Source organism: Larus michahellis, chromosome 6 (assembly GCF_964199755.1).
Source record: "Larus michahellis chromosome 6, bLarMic1.1, whole genome shotgun sequence".
Classification (NCBI taxonomy): Eukaryota; Metazoa; Chordata; class Aves; order Charadriiformes; family Laridae; genus Larus; species Larus michahellis.
The window spans coordinates 27,501,639-27,519,911 of record NC_133901.1 but is presented as its reverse complement, the minus strand read 5'-3'; the positions used below and the strand labels follow the sequence as shown (position 1 = coordinate 27,519,911).

Below are 18,273 nucleotides of genomic sequence, written 5' to 3'. Positions count from 1 at the left end.
TCTTGTTAAGGTTCAGCTTGTGCTCCTGGGCTCTCCTGACCAATTAAAAAACACTCCAAACTATTGCACACTTTCAACAGCCTTACCCCTTTCCAATGTCAATCCCATACGCATCCAGGTCCCCACTCAGTGCCAGGCTGCTCCAGAAGCTGCAGGGTGGCAGGAGCCAGAGGGCCCAAGGGGATGGAGCTTGCAGCAGGAGTGACACCAGCCTCCCTAGGCCATGGAACCTGCGGTGTGGCAGCCGTGCGAGGGTTTATGGAGCCGCAGCCAGCCCCAGCATCCCTGCTGCGGGCTTGGAGCTGGCCAAACAGAGTCACCTGGGAGGTGGCCACAGCAGGGTGGCAGTCCCCTGTGCGGGGCAGGCAGCAGGTTGGCGGTGCAGGACGGTGTCTGGGGGTGCAGCATGGCCCACCTGCCCCCCCGGGAGCATGGGGCGGGCAGTCCAGGGCACGGCTAGCACAGGTCGGGCTAACACGACACAGAGCCTCCACTTTGCTCTCGGCCTCCGGCTGGGCAGCAGCCGGCAAGGGGCTGGCAGAGCCCGCAGCCCGGCGGCGAAAGCTGCAGGCAAGGCCGGGAAGGCTGGCTCGGTGGTGGCCGCGGGCAGGCAGGGCTCTGCCGGCTCCTCCTGGTCCGGGGGAGCCCCTGGCTCAGCGGCCGCAAGGTGGTGCCGCAGCTCCGCGCCGCAGCGCCGCAGCCCGCGGGGTCTGCCAGCAGCACAGCGACACGCGTGTCCGCACCCCCGCACACGTGTGCGTGCACCCATGAACGCACACGCGCATAGAATCATAGAACCACAGGGTTGGAAGGGACCTCTGGAGATCATCTGCTCCAACCCCCCTGCCAGAGCTGGGTCACCCAGAGCAGGTCACACAGGGACGCGTCCAGGCGGGTTTTGAATGTCTCCAGAGATGGAGACTCCACCACCTCTCTGGGCAGCCTGTTCCAGCGCTCTGCCACCCTCAAAGTTCCTTCTCATGTTTAGGTGGTACTTCCTGTGCTCAAGTTTGTGCCCATTACCTCTTGTCCTGTCGCTGGGCACCACTGAAAAGAGCCTGGCCCCATCCTCCTGACACCCACCCTTAAGTATTCATAAGTGTTGATAAGGTCCCCCCTCAGCTGTCTTTTTTCCAGACTGAAGAGACCCAAATCCCTCAGCCTTTCTTCATAAGAGAGGTGTTCAGTGCCCTAATCATCTTGGTAGCCCTTTGCTGCACCCTCTCCAGCAGTTCCCTGTCCCTCTTGAGCCGGGGAGCCCAGAACTGGACACAGTACTCCAGGTGCGGCCTCACCAAGGCAGAGTAGAGGGGGAGGATGACCTCCCTCGACCTGCTGGCCACACTCTTCTTGATGCACCCCAGGATGCCATTGGCCTTCCTGGCCACAAGGGCATATTGCTGGCTCAACGCACCCACGCGCTCACACCCATGCATGCACCCATCCATGCACTCACACGTGCATACCCCACATGCACATGCAGGCACACATGCACTCACACACGTGCACATCCACACACTCACACATGCATGCACCCGCACACTCACACCCACACCTGCATATCCCCACACTTGCGCTCTTTGGGGAGCACCCACCGTACCCTGCTGTCCCCTGGGTACGGACCACCCACCGTACTTGCTGTCCCCTGGGCTGGCAGCCCTGCTGGGACTTTGTGCCCCATCTCTGTGGTACTTGGGGGTTCCAAAGGGGGTCTGCAGGCCAAGCCCTGCCGGGGGCGGGGGGGGGACTTGCCAATGCCCACCCTGCAGCCAGGCAGCCCGTCCCCTCGTTGGGCCATCGGCAGCACTCACCCATGTCTACCTCAGACACCCCACACACCACAGCCCTGCCCTGGGGGCTGGTGCCAGGCTGCAGGCTGCCAGATCTCTGCACTGCCGAGGGAGAAAGAGCTGAAGCTGGAGAGGTGCAGCAGGTAGAGACGACCATACCAGAGAGCAGCACTTACTCACCGCCAGGCACCTGCACCCATGGGACACCACGCACAGCCCCAGCCTGGTCCCGGTTGGACCTCAGCGACCTTCGCTTCCCCCAAATACGTAGGCAGAGACAGGGGTGTTTCCTCTCTCCACCATAGGAACTGGTTGCACAAAAAATAATATATACATTTTAATGATATTTGAAATATACAAGAAATGCATGGCTGCAGGAATAAATACCACCAGGCCAGTTCTTGCAGACAGCTTGGTGACAGCTGGTAACCATGGCAGGGGTAGCAGAACAAGACGAGGTGCTTTTCCCAGGCTGATTTGGAGGTGGCCAAAGCAACAGCAGAGCCGGAGCGGGTACCCGCCCAAGCCCTAGGGTGCAGCGGGGAGCCCTGGTGAGGTGGCCTCATCCCCGCTCTGCGCCGTGATGAGGACGCTGACCTGCAGCGTGCCGCAGCGGGAGTGCAGCACCCAGGCACCCTGGTACGCTAGCCCCGGGCCCGCTGCCTGCCTGGGAGGAGGAGGAGGAGGGAGGCGAAGGCTGAGCTGCTGGCAACTCGTGGCATCGCAGGCCACGCTTACAGTGCCCTCGGGGTTGCTGTAGGTGCACTGTCCTGGAGCATCCTCCCCTGGCTCCCCATCCCAGCCCTCCTCCGGGAGGACACCAGGCACTGCTGGGCACTCCAGCTGCCCCTGTGGGACCTCCAGCAGGGACCGTCCCTGGAGGGCAGCCGGGCCGGCACAGAAGGCTTGTGCATGGATGAGGGGCTCGGCGAAGCTCTGGAGCCAGCCCAGGAGGTAGGCGAGGTGGCAGTCGCAGGCCCAGGGGTTGTTGGCCAGCCCCAGGCGTACCAGCTGCCCATTGGCATCCAAAATCCCCGGGGGCACGCGGGCCAGGCGGTTGTGGTCCAGGGCCAGGGCTGTAAGGAGGGGCAGCCCGGCCAGCAGCCCGTCCGGCAGGCTGGACAGGTTGTTGTGGCTCAGCTGCAGCGTCGCCAGCTCCACCAGCCCCTGGAAAACCCCGGCGGGGAGGTGGACCATGGCGTTGTGCGAGAGCACCAGGGTCTGCAGCGCCGAGAGGTTGGCGAAGATCTCCTGGGGCAGCGTCTCCAGCCGGTTGCGGGCCAGCGAGAGGTGGAGGAGGCGAGGGGTGCCGGCAAAGAGGGCAGCGGGCAGGGTGGCCAGGTGGTTGCCCTCCAGGCTGATGACAGTGAGGTTGGGGAGATCGGCAAAGATGTCGGGGGCCAGGCTGCCTAGGGCGTTGTGCTGCAGCTGCAGCCGCTGCAGCCCCCCCAGCCCGGCGAAGAGGCCATCCGGCAACTCCTCCAGCCGGTTACCATCCAGGTGGAGCTCGGCCAGCTGGCCCAGCGCCCTGAAAGCACCGGCGGGCACCCGCGCCAGCAGGTTGTCGCTGAGCTTGAGGAGGCGGAGGGTGGCGAGGGGGGCCAGCAGCCCCGCCGGCAGCTCGGCCAGGACATTCTGTGAGAGGTCCAGGGTTTGGAGGTGTCGAAGGGGGCGGAAGATGCCGAGGGGCAGCGCCTCGATCTTGTTCCCCGGCAAGCGCAGGTCCTGCAGGTGGCAGGCGGCGGTGAAGAGCCCCGGCTGCAGGGAGCGGAAGGTGTTGGCACCCAGGGAGAGCTTGCTGAGGCTGTGCAGCCCCATCAGCATCCCCGGGCTGACCGCCGGCAAGGGGTTGCCCGACACCTCCAGCTCAGTGAGGCTGGGCAGCCCCCGGAAGGCGCCGGCCTCCAGCTCCTGGATATTGTTGTTGAGGAAGACCAGCTTGGTGAGGGTGGTGCTGGAGCCCAGGGCCCCACTGCGGACGCTGCTCAGGGCCGTCTCCACAAAGAAGAGCTGGGTGGCGTTCCCTGGCAGACCTGCCGGGATCTCCTGCATCCTCTCCTCCGAGCAGAAGACTTTGGAGGTGTCGTAGCACTGGCAGGTGGTGGGGCAGGGCAGGGACAGCCCCCGCACCAGCAGGGACACCAGACCCAGCAGCGTGTAGACCACCAGCCTGCACTGGAGAAGGAGTCGAGCTTCATCCCCTGCCATAGCAGGGCACAAATTGGCACCCACAGGCGGGTGCTGCTGGGGAAGCAGCCTTTGCAGCCAGAAATGCAGGGCAACAAGCCCTGGGGCACTGCCAGTGCAGGCAGCTGCCCTGGCCATGGGGCATCCCTTCAGCCCCGGCCCCCCACACCACCGCAGCACCACCCCTGCGGGAACCGGGAATGCTTCCCTCCCAGATCTCCCCCCGCCTGCCCTCTGTGGTGGGTCGGGGCTGTTCCCCCACACCCCAGCCCTGCTCCAGCCCGCCCCATGACAACCGGGGTGGTGGCACCCTCGCCGACAGTCCCCACGGCCTGCAGAGCAGCAGGCGACGTGGGAGCTGTGGGGTCTCTCAGGGATCTCAGGAGATGTCTCCACAGGCAGGGACTTGGCTGCTGGGGCAGGGGGATGTGTGAAGCACAGGGATATGCTGCACACACAGGGTGATGGGGACAACGCTGCAGGGCTGCTCTGCGCTCAGTGACAAAAGCAGCGGGCTCCACTGCTTGTATTTCTAATTGCACATCAAGTACTTCTTTCTCTGCAAGCAACCAGAGCAGCGTCCAACCTGCCCGAGGGATATTCGGCTTGACCAAATGCCTCTTCCCAGCCCATGGGAGGCACTTTTTGACCACTTGAGCAAAGTCATGGCCTCCAGACCTCCACCAGTCCCTCCCTACTTGGGACACACGCCTGTGCTGCTGAGTGATGGGGGACGCTGTGTGCCCCGCAGTGATGCCCATCTGCGGACACCCTGCACAAGTGGGGGTATCCTGGACTTTCATCAGTGCTCAAGAGCAGCGGTGGGCTTGGCTTTTCCTTTCCACCATCTCACTTCTTGCCACACAGAGCCAACAGCAGCTCCCACCCGTCCCTAGCTCTCCCTCCAAACCACCCGAGCGATGTGGCTGACACTTACCGAGCCTGGCATTGTGGGGACCGCCACCAAGCCTGCGGCAGGTTCGCAGGGACGCTGCTCACTGCGATGGAACAATGTTTTCTGGGGCGGACGGGAAGCCGGGCGATGAGCCGTTCCTGCTGGGGCGGAGCTGCCCCTTGCTGCTTATCGGCAACAACAACCCGTGTCCTTGGAGCACTTTGAAAAATAGCCTGACCCCAAAGGGATGGAGGTGAGGCCAGAGGCAGCCGCCAGCGAGTATCCTGGCAGGGAAGTGGGGTCCTGGCCCCGGACGTCCACTGGCCTGGGGACGGTGGCAGGGTGCTGCTGTCATGGGTGGCACTGGTCCCACACCAAGATCAGCATGTTTGCTCGCGGCAGCCCTCCGAGAGCTCCCCTAGAGTTTACATCTCAGTGGGGCTAGCAAATTTCCCTTGCATGAGAGAGGGGACAGGGCACTGCTTAGCAAGGCAGAGCAATGCCACGAGGAGGGGACCACTTTGGACCCATCATGTTGAGATGCACCAGGAGCTTTGCAGCCTGGGACATGCACCCAGCCAGCACTGCGATGGCCAGAGGGATCCGTGGGCCAGCTGGACTCCCTGGGAGCTTGTGACCTGCCCGGGGGAGCAGCATACACCTCTTTGAAGACTGCCCTGCAAGGGCTTGTGTTGGAACAGTCCAGGGTAGCAGCAGCCATGGAGGCACCCCCAGGGGCAAGAGGAGGGACACGCATACATGCATTCAGCCAGACCGATGGAGCAGACGGTGACACACAAAGAATTCAGCTGACACAAGCCAGGGGCAGCCAGGTCTGAAGGGAGCCACGTGGGCTCCCCCCACCCCAGGTTGGCACCGCGTAAACCCTCAGGTCCCTGCCCCAGGGAGGAGGACTGTGCAGGAGGCCATTGGTGTCTGTCTCAAGAAGAGTGCCAAGGTCTCATCTCACTCTCCAGAAGCCATCCTGCTCCTGTTGGACAGCCAAGCCCTTTTAGGGCCCTCAGCCCAGGCTGGAGCCCAAGGACCATCATGGAGTCTGTGACCACGGCCCACTAACCCTCTCCCAGCTCCACAAGCCTGTATGGGTTTTCCCTCAACATGATAAAATCTCTCAGCAGAAGAAATCAAGTGCAGCTCCTGTCCCTGCTGGGTGATTCTCCATCGCGCACTGCAGGGAAGCAAACAAACAGCTCTTGGCACCAGGGGTGGACAACTGCACTTTAATGGCGAGGTCACAGAGCAGCACCCAACAGCCCCGCGGCACGGTCCCACATCTCCCAATGCTGTACGTGTCCCAGCCCAGAGGAGCATCCCATCGTGTGTGCGAGCATGGGGCTGCTTGTGCCAACACCGGCTCACAGGGTGCCATGAGCAGCCAGCACCATGGGGTGCTCAAGTGTGACCCTTGTCCCGTGGCAGTGATCCCCAGGCAGCCCAGCACCGCCGTACCATGTGTGGAGGTCAGCTGAATGCTTCTGTGGCCATACCATGGCTGGAGGAGGCGTGGTGGCCACCGGACACAAGTGCTGTTAGGGGACAGCGTGGCCCCTGCCTGTGATCTGCAGAGCAGCCAGCGCTTGCTGACATCCCTCCCGGTGTGCACCACCAGCATCCCCGCTGCCCGAGGGCTGGGAGTAGGCAGCAGGACCGGGCACACAGAGTGGGACACGGGGGGTGGGAAGAGGAGAGGGGAGGAGAGGATGTAGCTTTGCCAGGCAGAGCAGGGCCAGGCTGCTCACGAGCCGGCGGGGTACGCACCGGGGTGTCGAGTCAGCGCGGACCAGAGATGGGGTGCAGCAGAGGCAATGCCATGGGGCAGCAGTCCTGGGGGGCAGCAGCCCCGGGATGCTCCGGCAGCCCAGGGGCACAAGCGCAGGCGCCTGTCCCAGCCCCTGGCAAACAGCCCTCACAGGGAAAGGGCATTTGCAACGTGCCCCTGGGGAAGGGGCAGCTGGCACTGCCAGGCAGCAGGTCCACACTCCCCACCCGTCACCACACCTCTGTAATTCCCCCACGGCAGTGGCCAGTGCGAGCTTCCTGGCCACCCACCTGGCTGGGGCAGGGCACTGTGGGCAGGGACACGGCCGCAGGAGGGGAGCAGGAGGTTGCTTGGGGTGAGGGAAGATGCCGGCTGTGCCTGCAGGCAGGGAGGGCAGCTTGGACGCGGCCGAGTCACCCAGGGCGTTGCCACCCCAGCAGCAGCGCCAGGCCCGGGCGGCCCAGCCCCGCGGGGATGTTCCTGCCCAGACGCAGCCAAGCTACCAAGCAGGACAAGGACACGCAGTTCCCTGGACTTGTGTGAGGGCTAGCACCTGCCTGCCCGGGCAGGAGTGAAGGCATGGCGGGGAGCAGGGGGGAAGATGGGGAAGAGGGGCTGGGGGAGGGCAGCAGGCAGTGCTGGAGGGGACGATGTGAGGGGAAGGATGGGGCAGTCCTGTTGTTGGGGGTAAGCACCATCATGGCCAGACCGTGGCTCCCGGCTCGAGGGGTCCCTCTCAGCCCCCAGGCAGGGAATGAGCAGAGAGGCTGCGCTGGAGGCAGGAGGGGCTGGGGACAGAGGGCAGCCGTGGGGGGGTTACCCGGGGGGACGCCCTGCTGGGGGGCAGGGGCAGGGCAAAGCAGAGCAGGGCAGGGGGACGTGCAGCAGGCGGGGTGATGCCGGCTTGTCCAAATCAGCGAGGGCAGCTGATGCAGAGCTGCCATCCTGTCCCCCGGTCCCGTGGGGAGGGGACGCCCCACCTGCACTGCTCCCCCCACAGTCTGCCGGGCGCTCAGGCTTCGTTAGGTGCCTTCATCCTCATGAGCACGATGTGGCTCTTCTTCCTACAGCCGTAGACCACCAGCGCCACGAGAGCAGCGAGCAGGGCCACGCACACCAGCACAATGACGGCCACCACCACCCCGCTCTGCATGCGTGTCAGCCCCCACTGGCCCCTCTCCTCCTCCTCCTCCTCTTCCTCCTCCTCCTGGGGGGACACCGGCAGCCCCATGGGGGGCTCCGTCCAGGCACCCTCAGGCAATGCCGCCTCGGAGGGGTGATCAGGGAGCGGGGTGCTGGAATGGGGGGAGGCAGTGGGTGGCCGGGGGGTGAGGAGCTGGTCCTGTGACAGCCCGGCAATAGGGATGCCCTGCAGGGCAGGGGGCTGGGCGCAGAGGGGGGGTATCTCGCCCACCTTGTGGGGGTTGTCCTCCAGCCATGACCTCAGTGGCAGGATGCCCTCGTCGCAGCGCCAGGAGTTGTTGTGCAGCTTCACCTCTCGCAGGGCGGCCAGCGGGGAGAAGATGCCGGCGGGCAGGTACTCCAGGGCGTTGGCGTGCAGCTGCAGGTGCCGCAGCCCTGGGGTGGCCCCAAAGAGGCCCCGCGGCAGCGCCTGCAGCTGGTTGTGGTGCAGGGAGATGTTCTGCAGCTTGGGCAGCCCGGCCAGCACCTGGGTGTCCAGGCGGCGCAGGGCATTGGAGTGCAGCGACAGCTCCAGCAGCTCCCCCAGGCCCTGGAAAGCCCCCGGTGCCACCGAGCGCAGCCGGTTCTTGCTGAGGACCAGGAGCTGCAGCTGGGTGAGGTTGCTGAAGACGGTGGCGGGAAGTGTGGAAAGCTCGTTCTCGTAGAGCCACAGCTCCCGCAGGTTAGGCATGGGCCCAAAGGCGCCAGGGGAGATGTCCCGTAGGCGGTTGACGTGCAGGGTGATCTTGGCGAGGGCGCGCAGGGGCAAGAAGATGCCACTCGGCAGGGCAGTGAGGAGGTTGTTGGACAGGTAGAGCTTCTGCAGGTTCCCATTGTGCACAAAGAGCTCTGGGGACAGTGTCTCCAACTGGTTCTGGTGCAGCCCCAGCTCCTGCAGCTCCAGCAGCTTGTCGAAGGCTCCCACTGGGATCTGCCGGAGTCGGTTCTCATAGAGCCGCAGCACCTGCAGCCGCGCCAGCCGCTCGAAGGCCCGGGGCGGCAGGCGGTCGAAGTTGTTCCTGGCCAGGTTGAGCTTGGTGAGGCTGGTGAGCTGGTCGAACACCCCCTCCTTCAGCTCCTGCAGGTTATTCCCGTGCAGCTGCAGCTCCTTGAGGTTGCTCAGGTGGGCAAAGTGGGAAGGCTCGACCTGGAGGATCTGGTTGCTGGAGAGAAGCAGCGACTCCAGCTTGTTCAAGGGCTTGAAGACCTGCACGGGGAGCTCCTGCAGCTTGTTGCTGGCCAGGCTGAGGTAGCGCAGGTCGGGCAGGTGCTGGAAGGCCCCAGGGCTGATGCGCGACAGGTTGTTCTTCTCGATGCGCAGCCCGATCAGCAGGGAGGCGTTGCCGAAGGACGCACTGCCCAGCTCAGTGATGCGCGTGTTGATGATCTGGAGGGTCATGGCGTTCGCAGGGATGGGGCTGGGGACCGCGGTGATGCCAGCACCAGAGCACTCCACCTGGGCGGTGCGGACGCACTGGCACTGCTCTGGGCACTGGCCACCGGCCAGCTGGATGCCCGCCAGCAGCAGCAGCCACCGCCACCAGCCTCCACGCTCCATTGGGCCTGCGGCAAAAACAATGGAGGGGGGCTCAGTCCCTGTGATTTCCCAGCCCCCCAGGGCTGCTGCCGTGGATGGGCACTGCTTTCTCCCTGGAAAAGGCCACCGAGCCCGTGGCCACACTCCTGTCCCCAGCAGGGCCAAGGAGGGCAGGCGAGGAGGGCTGGGGGCAGGCAGGGCTGGGCACAGCCCGGGCGGGAGTGCAGAGCGGGACAGAGCCGGGGGCTGCGGCGCCTGGCTGCCATACCACAGCTATTAGTGGCATCCCTGGCGTCCCCCTCGCTCGGCTCCTCCAGCAGCCAGGAGCGTGGTGGTTTCCTGTTTTGCAGTGAGCGTGGCGAGCTGCTGCCAGTGGCACTGGCCCCCCGGCACCACCAAACAGCCAAGACCTTCACCGGAGCCAGCCCACGGCACACACAGCTGAGTGGGTCGCGAGGATGCTGGCTGGGGGCAGGAAGAAAGGTACTCCCCCAGCGTCCCCGAGCACCCTCCTGGCTCTGCCCAGCAGCAAGAGCTCCTATTGCGGAGCCAAGAGCAGCACTGGCACCCACTGCCTGGGTGTGCTTTAGCTCCCATCCTGCAGGAGCCTCTGCCAGCTCCCAGCCCACGCTAGGTACCGGGGTGGCCCTGTCTGCACCCCAACCTCAGCAGAAGGGCTCAGCCCTGGCTGACATTGGCCATGAGAGCAGGGCATCCAGTGTGGGTACCCGCGTGCAGGGTGGTACTGCAGGTAATGGAGCACAAAGGGAGCAAGGGTTTTACAGCAAGGTCCTCCATCACTCCACAAGCACAGCCACCACAGACACCCTCTCCTCCCTCCTCTGGCCTGGGAGCTTTTCCCTCTCCGTAGATCAAAGCAGCAGCCTCGCGCCAGGCTGGCACGGAGCAGCCGCCTGCTAAAAACTTTGAGTGGCACAAGGTAGGAAGAAAACCTGCAGCCCCCCCCGACCCCCAAGCACAGCTGAGCAGACAGGCAGGTCCGGCAGCACAGGGGTCTGGGCACAGCCCCTGCCCTCCGCCCCCAGCTCCCTCCGGGGAAGGCACTCACTCTCCGGCGGGGAGGGAGGAACCCTCCACAAGCCAACGCAGTTTGTGTTTCCCATATGGAAACAATCTGCATCCCAGAACAGCTTTGTTTATAGCGAGCCATTTATAAACTTCCCCAAACGCTTTGCACATCAAAAGCTCCGGCTCATGTCGCTCCCTGGTAAGGCAGCTCAGGGAGCATCCAGGCTGGAGCGCCCTTCAGGAAAGGCAGCTGAAACCAATTTATCTCCTCTTTTCTTCTAGGGACAAAAAGCTTACAGACCAAGAGGCTGAATATTCCCTATTGCTCAGCCCCTCAGCATCCCACTGCTCCTAACCCCCCTAAATGTTGCTCTGCCCCCCGTGATTTTCTTTATGGGTTATTATTAAAAATACGTTGCCTGTGTAACTATTTCAGTGCCCACAATGCCTAAGCAGGCTCAGTTAGTTGGAGAACCCTTGCAAGAGAAACATCTCCATTGAATCAAAAGATGCTGAACATGCAGATCCCGCCGCCACGCCACCACCCCTCGGAGCTGCCCCGGGAGTCCCCCATGCCCGGGACCGCTCGCAGGGGTGGTAGCGGAGAGGAGACTTACCCAAGCGTCCTGCAGCCACGAGCGCCGAGCGAGCACAGCTCTGTGCTGGCAAGAGAGCCGAGTGTGGTTCATGCTTCCCCTCCCAGTATATAACCCGTCCAAATCAATGAATCAGCACAGGGGCAGCGTCGGGGTTAGGGAAAGCGCTGGAGCAGAGCTGCTTCCAATTCCTATTTCCTCGGCAAACAGAGCGAGCGTCTCAAGGACGGAGTTTTGGGTTTCCCTCTCCCGAACCCCAGCGCTCTTGTTTGAAGACAAGCAGATGCCCCCGCAAACAGGCTGCTCACATCAGCCAGCGCACGGGTAGCAGCTCGGCCCCGGGACCCGCCATGGGACATGGCCGGGTACCTTGACCCATGGGGACAGGTGAGGCAAAGCAAAGTCCCTGGCACAATCCCGCCCTTTGCTGTCGCACATTCCCACTGGGACTACTCCATGGCATCGCCGTGGCACGTGCACAGCGCTTGGCTCCCCAGCTACACCCTGGAGGTGCTACAGAGCGGCCACCAAGCAGGGGTCAGTGACACTGTAGGTGCCAGCCAGGGGCCAAGCTGCTTCAGAGAGCCCTCGGCAAGCCGGAGCATCTCCCACCAGCACTGCCGTGCCTGCAGGCACTGAGGAACCCCCTCCACGGCGATTGCAGGCAGCCTGGCAGCCCCCAAGCGGCACACGCTGCCATCTCCGCACACTGCTCTTCATCCTCAGCAGCCCTGACACACGGGTGATGGAGCCCAGCACCCAGGGGTGTTTGGGAATCGGGACAAGAGCCCGTTCCATCCACCTGTTCAGGGTGCCTGCTGCCACCCCTCCCCTGCCCCCTCCAGCCCACATGGCTGCATGAGGGTCCCCTCAGTCCCCTTGGCCCAGCCCAGGTCCCCCCCCTTGCCCACCTCTCCTGCGCAGCCCTGCTCCAGCAGCTGCCAGGAGCGGATACTCAGGAGGAAGCAGCTAAGGAGAACCAGCGTGCGTGGCCCCTTTGGGCTTCCTGCAGCCGGAGCAGCCCCGTGCTAACCACGGGGCATCTGGAATTTCCCTGACCATGTCTAATCCTGTGTCAGCCCACCCATGTTTCCGTCAGCCACAGCAGCCCCTGCTCAGGTCCCAGCCGGCGCTAACGAGCTGCTGGAGATGGGAACAGGACGGGGCGGCCGCCGGAGAGGGGTGAGGAAGGCTGACTCCATCCCTACGCTGCAGTGTGTCATGCTGAGAGGGGTGGGAGGGCGCAGGGCTCTGCAGGGGACAGGGACCATGTTCAAAGCGGAGATCGGACCAGGATAAACAACAAACTGCGGGGACAGAGAGGGCAGTTTCCAGTCAGGCTGGGAAGAAAGCGACAGGGATCGTGGGAAGAGGGTAGGCAGTGGGACCTCAGCTGGAGACAACTGCCACCAATACGGCAGATGGCATGGCGGGTCCGGCTGCCGTGGGACATGCTGGATGGCCACAGAGACCCTCCCCAGCCAGGAAGCGAGCACCTAGGCTGGGACTACCCCCTGCCCATGCTCCTTGCCTGCTCCTGGGGCAAAACCCAGGGATTTGGGCACAGAAAAGGGACGTTTTGAAAACACCACCCACAAGCGCTTTAGCTCGCACTCTATTGACATAGCAGATTTTCCCAGCACTGTGGTTCCCAAAATAACCGCCCCGCTTTCCTTGACAGCGATGCAGACGGAGGTCAGGCTGCGGGCTTGAGATCTGCCCGCTCCCTCCAGCCCTGGCAGGAGAGCAGGGTTCTCGTGGCCTTATCGCACCCTTATCGCCAGCTCTGCCTGCCCAGCGCCAGCGCTGCTGGGCTCCTGCCTGCTCTGACTCATCCCAGAAGCACACAGCTTTTCAGCAAGGCAACACAGCAATTAAATCCCAGCGCTTCCGAAAAACCACCAGCCCAAGCCCAGTCCGACAGAGGAATGTCAGACTCAGCTCCTTCCAAGCAGCGCTGCCCCGGGGGGGCGAGGAGGGGGACAGGGATGCAGCGGTGGGACCCTCAAACACCCTGCCCCCAGGAGGAGGGTGATGAGGTTATGGATGCCATGGCCACGCAGAGTGCCCGGGTACCAGCCCTGCCAAAAATCCAACTGTCTCTACCCATGCCTCGGGAACCTGGCTCCAGCTCCTGGTTGGGCAGGATGAGTCTGCTTTCAAGACATCCTTAAAAATAAAGCAAGGCTGAGTAACAGCACAAGCCCAAGCAGAGAGGGAGCCACTCCCGCTCCCTGAGGCGAGCGCACAGGAGCTCGCCCCAGGCTACGCGCAAGGGAGGGGAGCAGAGGGTGTGGGAGCCCGGGACTCCGCACATCTGGAGGGGAGAGGCAGCTCCCAGGGACGGTGGATGCGATGGAGGGTGAGATAAGCGTTTTGCAGAAGGAGGCTGCTCCGCATAGCCGAGAGCTCGCATAGCGCCAGGTGGAGTGGAGCAAACCTCACGCCATGGGAAAGGCCCTGGGTCCAGCAGTGCTCCTGGGGACCTTCCCCACCTCCAGCTGCACCAGCCAGAGAAAGGGAGAACCCCCCGAGACCAAGCTCGGGACGGTATGGAGTCACTGCCGTGACCCTACACCTCTAAGGGGACGATGGAGCCCAAGGGCAGGTACCTGCCAGCCCCTGTGCCCCCTGTGAGACGGGGCTGGTGGCAAAACCTGCGTTCACGGTTGTGCTGGGGGGGTGGCTCCTTCCCCCAGAGCACTCCTCTCCATCTGCTGCCTGCACAAACACGGTTTTCCCATTCCTTACCAAACGCCGCTGTGCTGGGGAAAGAAAGAACGTGTGGTGCTGCTGCAGCCCAGCCGCCGCCGGCAGCCCCAGCCTGGGATGGAGGTGCCCTTGCACCCAAAAGCCCCCAGTGCTTTCTGCAGGCATTTCTCCGCATGCTGCTGAGCCCGCGGCAGGGCTGAAGGTCCTGTGGCAAGCAGTCCCAGCTAGGGCTACCGTTGATGTAACACTGCCTGGGGCTCCCGGAGGCCAGCAAAGCCAGGAGCACGCAACCTTTGGCCACGCTCTCCAAGCTAATTGCATTTAATGTAGTCTGGGATCCCAGCCCCACCAGGGGTCCCTTTCTGCCCTGTAACCTCTTGCACAAGCCCCGGTGCTCCCCCGTGCTGAGCTCAGCCCTGAAACGCCACCAGTTGCAGAAGTCCCAGGAGCCCCAGGACAGCAGCATCACCCATTTTTGGGGAGGTTAGCCTTGCTCCTGGCCAGCGGGACAGTCCCAGGTCCCCCCATGCTGGAACATCTCCGGTGCATCCCCACAGCCGGGGCGGCGGGCACAGCAAAGCCAAGCGCCTCCGAAGCGCCAAGGGACTCGAGGCTGCTTGGAAAAATTCGTGTAATGGCTAAAATTAGCAGCTTGTGGGTTTGGCCGGGAGAGCGCATCGCTCATCTGCCAAACAGCTGAGCGCGCTCGCCCACGCCACGCTGCTGCGCAGCCCCGCTCCCCCCAGCCCCGCACACCTCCAGCTGCCAGCTGAATTGCCACCCCTGGGAGGGACAGGACATCCCCAGGACCTGGCACTGCCCACTGCACGGAGCAGGGACACACCCCCCACACACCCCCCCAGTTATTTTGCACTGCTGCAAAGCCCCCACCACGCTATGAGAAACCCCCCCGGCGGCCCCCGGTGCTCGCAGAGAGAGGCCGGCGCGGGGCATGGGGCCAGACTCTGCTCTGCTCAAGGGGAGGAGGAGGGTGGAGGGCTGGGCTGGGGGCCAGGGGAGGGGTCCCCTCGGTGCTCCAGCGTGGGGGGGACACCTCCGGGCCTGGTCCATGCAGCAGGATGCGTAGGCTCGAGCCACAGCTGAGGGGTGGAGGGAGGTGCCTTAGTCCTTGGGGACCAGTGCTGGGCCACCCCCGCCCATCAGAGAGGCACCAGCAGCCCCTTCCCCACTGCACACCCCCACCCTTTTGGAGAGCCCAAACCAGAGACCTCCTCCAGAGACCCAGACATCCAGCCCCCATGGCTTTTTCAGCTCCCTACTGGAAACAGGGCCAGGGCTGCCTCGCTGCTCATGGCCAGGGGATGCTCCATCTGCATATGGGGACAGGGATGGGGACATGTCCTGCCTTCCCTGGGGAAGCACATGTGCAGGGTGGGAGCCTTGGGAAGGAGCAGCAGCCCCGGTACCTCTAGGACAGGAAGCAGGGGTGGCCGTCAGACTAACCTCCATCCAAGCACCAGCACGAGACCCACCACAACCCTCCTGGAGCTCATGGAAAATGGCATTTAGGATCTCAAGCACCAGCGGGGCTTCACCTGGCCAGCAGCACCATCTCCTGCAGGCTCGGCCCTGGCCCGAGCCCCAGGCGATAGCAGCAGCACGCAGGGCTTGGCGCGGGCTCAGGGCAGCGCTAGGCTGGAAGGAATGTGGGGCTTGCAGCCAAGTCCGCCTGAAGAGATAATCCGAAGCGGAAAGAGCTTGTCCGTTGGGCACTGGGAGAGGGGGGAAAGGACTGGCTGGAGCGGGAGGCGATGGCTGGGGGCTGTCCCTGCTCATGCACTGCGCGGTGTTTGCTGGACCAGATTAGCCCTGTTCTCCGTCTCACCAGGGAGTGCCCCAGGGACCCCTTCCCAACACCCCAAGGGGGAAAGGGCCCCTTCCCCCCCCCAGCGCCCCGGGGAAGTGCAGAGGAGTGCACAGCAGGCTGCCGAGCCACTGCTGGCCCCCTGCCCTGGGCTTTTTTCATCTGGAGAGACACAAAGGCACAGCTGGAAGCCTGGCACATCACAGAGAACCACAACAGTCCTACAGCAGTGATTGCACAAGAGGTAGCGGGATGTCTCCAGGTGCCACCGGAGTCGCACTCACCCACCGTGGCCCCAGCAAGAGGCTTTTCCAGGGCTTATCCACCCATAAACACCCAGGAGGGAAGTGGAGGGAAACCCAGACTCCAGCTAGGAAAATGGAAGCATAACACCTCCATAGCTGGCCTATCTCTGGACAGAGCAGGAGCAAAGCAGGAGCTTCAGGCCTCCTGATCAGTTCGTAAACACTCGCAACCCCGGCCTTGTCCCACGGGTACGTGTCTTTGGCTGTGTCTCCTTCCAGCTATTCTGTTATCCCTAGGAAATGCCGCGCTCTGATACCATGGCTGCTGAATCAGCTTCCCCAGGCACGATGTGCTGGTTGGAAGCCCGGAGGAGACACGGCCAATGCTCCATAACGTCAGGCAGAGGATCCCAGAGCTCCTGCCTCCCAGCCAGCAGTCCCACATGCTCCTGAGCCACAGAGCACTGCCGGGTGTCTTCTCCGAGCACATCTGCCATCACCCGGCTTCTCTTTCCCACCAGGAGAGGGAAGATCCGAGGTGCAGGCTCCCGTCTTGCTGCTGTGTGCTAGAGGGATGAGCTGCTTTTAGTAGGCACCTACCTGAGCTTGCTCCCCTCTGCCAGCAGCGGCAAGGGCCCTCCAGCAGCTACTGGCCACATGTGGCAGAGGTGAGAAGGAAAGGGCAGGGACACCAGAGACACAAGCACAGGTCGTGGGTGCTGGAGGCTTGGAGGGGTTCCTGCAGGCAGAGAGCTGCTGGCACTTAGGGCAACAGTTCATTCCCTCCTCATCACCGGGCTCTTCGGGGATTCTGTGCATTGAAGCCCTGACAAGCAAAGGAGAGCGGCACCTGCAGTGACATCAGGCTGGAAACACACTGTGTACTCCATGGCCCTGCACAGGAGGTCAGAGCTCCCACTGCTCCAGGATTTCCTAAAGCAGAGAGAGCAGGAGCAACTGCCACAGAAAGAAGCGTTTGAGGAAACCCAGGGAGTTACAGAAGACCCTTGGCTTGGCAGCACTGGTGACATACCCAAAGTGCTCCTGACTAGGATGTGGCACCAGAGGCAGCTCCTGGACTCAGAGGTCTGGTTAACATGGAGGGCTCTTAACCAGGACTCGGCATCCCGTACAGGAGCCAAGGATGTGGAGCCGATCCCCAGCCACCGAGCGCAGATATGCTTTGCATCCACCCTTTCCCCAGCAGCAGGGACCCCCTGGACCAGGGATTAGATACCTCCACGTTTTTCCAGCCCACTGTCCCCCCAAGCCCAGCCTGGTGGTGAAGGCTGGGCAGTAGATCATGGAGGCATGGGCTGCAGGGACCAGGAAAAACCTAGCCAATACAACTGGTGACGGCAAGCCATGTGTGCTGTGAGACAGCAGCACGGCAATGCTGGCCAGAGAGAGGGTCTGAGGAGCCCTTCCCACTGCCACAGCCACCGTCATGCTGACCTGCAGACAGAGCGAAACGGAGACGGGATATAAATAAGCACATCCTTGGATTTCCCAGGCCAGGGAGTTTTGCAGGAAGGGCTGAGCTCTGCTGGGCAACAAGCAATGAGTCAGAGGCAGCTGAAAACAGGACACCTCATAGGAAGAGTTAGTAGAACACCCCAGGCCCTTATTGCTCCAGCCTTTTGTTGTCTGCTGACTTCACTTCCCCGTCTGGCTCAGGCACAGGGAAAGCCCGATGACGGCATGTAAAGAGGAATCATCATCCTCCTCCTCCCAGCACTTGGCTGTGCGCGGCCAGGAGCCAAAGCCCCCACGTGCCAGAGCTCAGCCACTGCCCAGCGGGAGCCAAAGGAGCCGTGCAGGCCCAGCCGGCCCCACTGCAGGGCCAGGGCGGCCAAAGGAGGGCTCACAAAGATGGCAGCAGCTGCTCACCCCGTGCTCTTCCAGAGGTCGGGCATCAAGGGTGTTGTACACCCATACGGCAACAGAATGGCTGGTTTTTCTTTGAAATCAGTGTGCATCCGAGTGCCTGTAGCCATGAGCCCACTTCTTCAGTGCCTCACTGAGGCAAACAATAACCAGCAGGGTTTGTAAAGCAATTCCCTCGTTAGTCCAGATTATCCTTGTCTCCTGCCTGCAGCGAGCAGATGCTTGCGTGGCACCGATACGACAGCGCTGGAGCTGGCACAGCACTAAGTGGTCATTACAGCTGTCCAAGAACCTAAATTTGTCACAACTGCCTCCTTTAAAGCACCAGCATGTAACAGCCCAGAACCACCACCACGAAAGCTTCGTGTCGGTTTTGTGCTTCTCTCAAAGATACTGCAATAAATATTCTGGAGCTTCTGTTTGTGAATCCAGTCCCAGTTTGCCCTGCACCAGCTGTAGTGACCTGTATTTCTGCTTCTTTAGAGATGGCTCTAACTACAATTTAGCTGGGCTTGCTAAATTTTGTTAAACCTCACCCGCAAGACGAGGGTTATTTAACACCACAGAAGCACATTGCCTCTTTTCACAGCCTAGAAGAGGAATTCAAG

The 18,273-nt window shown here is 62.7% G+C and overlaps 2 protein-coding genes across 3 annotated transcripts; both read right to left on the bottom strand.

Annotated features, from left to right (window-relative positions):
* Window positions 1-2,116: 2,116 nt before the first annotated feature.
* On the bottom strand, window positions 2,117-5,116 carry LOC141744861 (uncharacterized). Its single transcript, XM_074591681.1, has 2 exons — window positions 4,915-5,116; window positions 2,117-3,965 (listed from the first exon to the last, which is right to left on the bottom strand). The coding sequence occupies exons 1-2, from the start codon at window positions 4,924-4,926 to the stop codon at window positions 2,319-2,321; spliced, it is 1,659 nt and encodes a 552-aa protein (XP_074447782.1). The 5' UTR covers window positions 4,927-5,116; the 3' UTR covers window positions 2,117-2,318.
* Window positions 5,117-6,104: 988 nt separating this feature from the next.
* LRRC15 (leucine rich repeat containing 15) lies at window positions 6,105-15,313 on the bottom strand. 2 transcript variants are annotated; one of them, XM_074591130.1, is made up of 2 exons: window positions 15,173-15,313; window positions 6,105-9,397 (listed from the first exon to the last, which is right to left on the bottom strand). In XM_074591130.1, exon 2 carries the CDS (start codon window positions 9,390-9,392, stop codon window positions 7,665-7,667), a length of 1,728 nt encoding a protein of 575 aa, XP_074447231.1. In that variant the 5' UTR covers window positions 9,393-9,397; window positions 15,173-15,313; the 3' UTR covers window positions 6,105-7,664. The 2 variants fall into 2 exon arrangements, with proteins under 2 accessions (XP_074447231.1, XP_074447232.1); XM_074591131.1 differs by lacking the exon at window positions 15,173-15,313 and adding an exon at window positions 11,018-11,186.
* Between the last annotated feature and the right edge of the window lie 2,960 nt (window positions 15,314-18,273).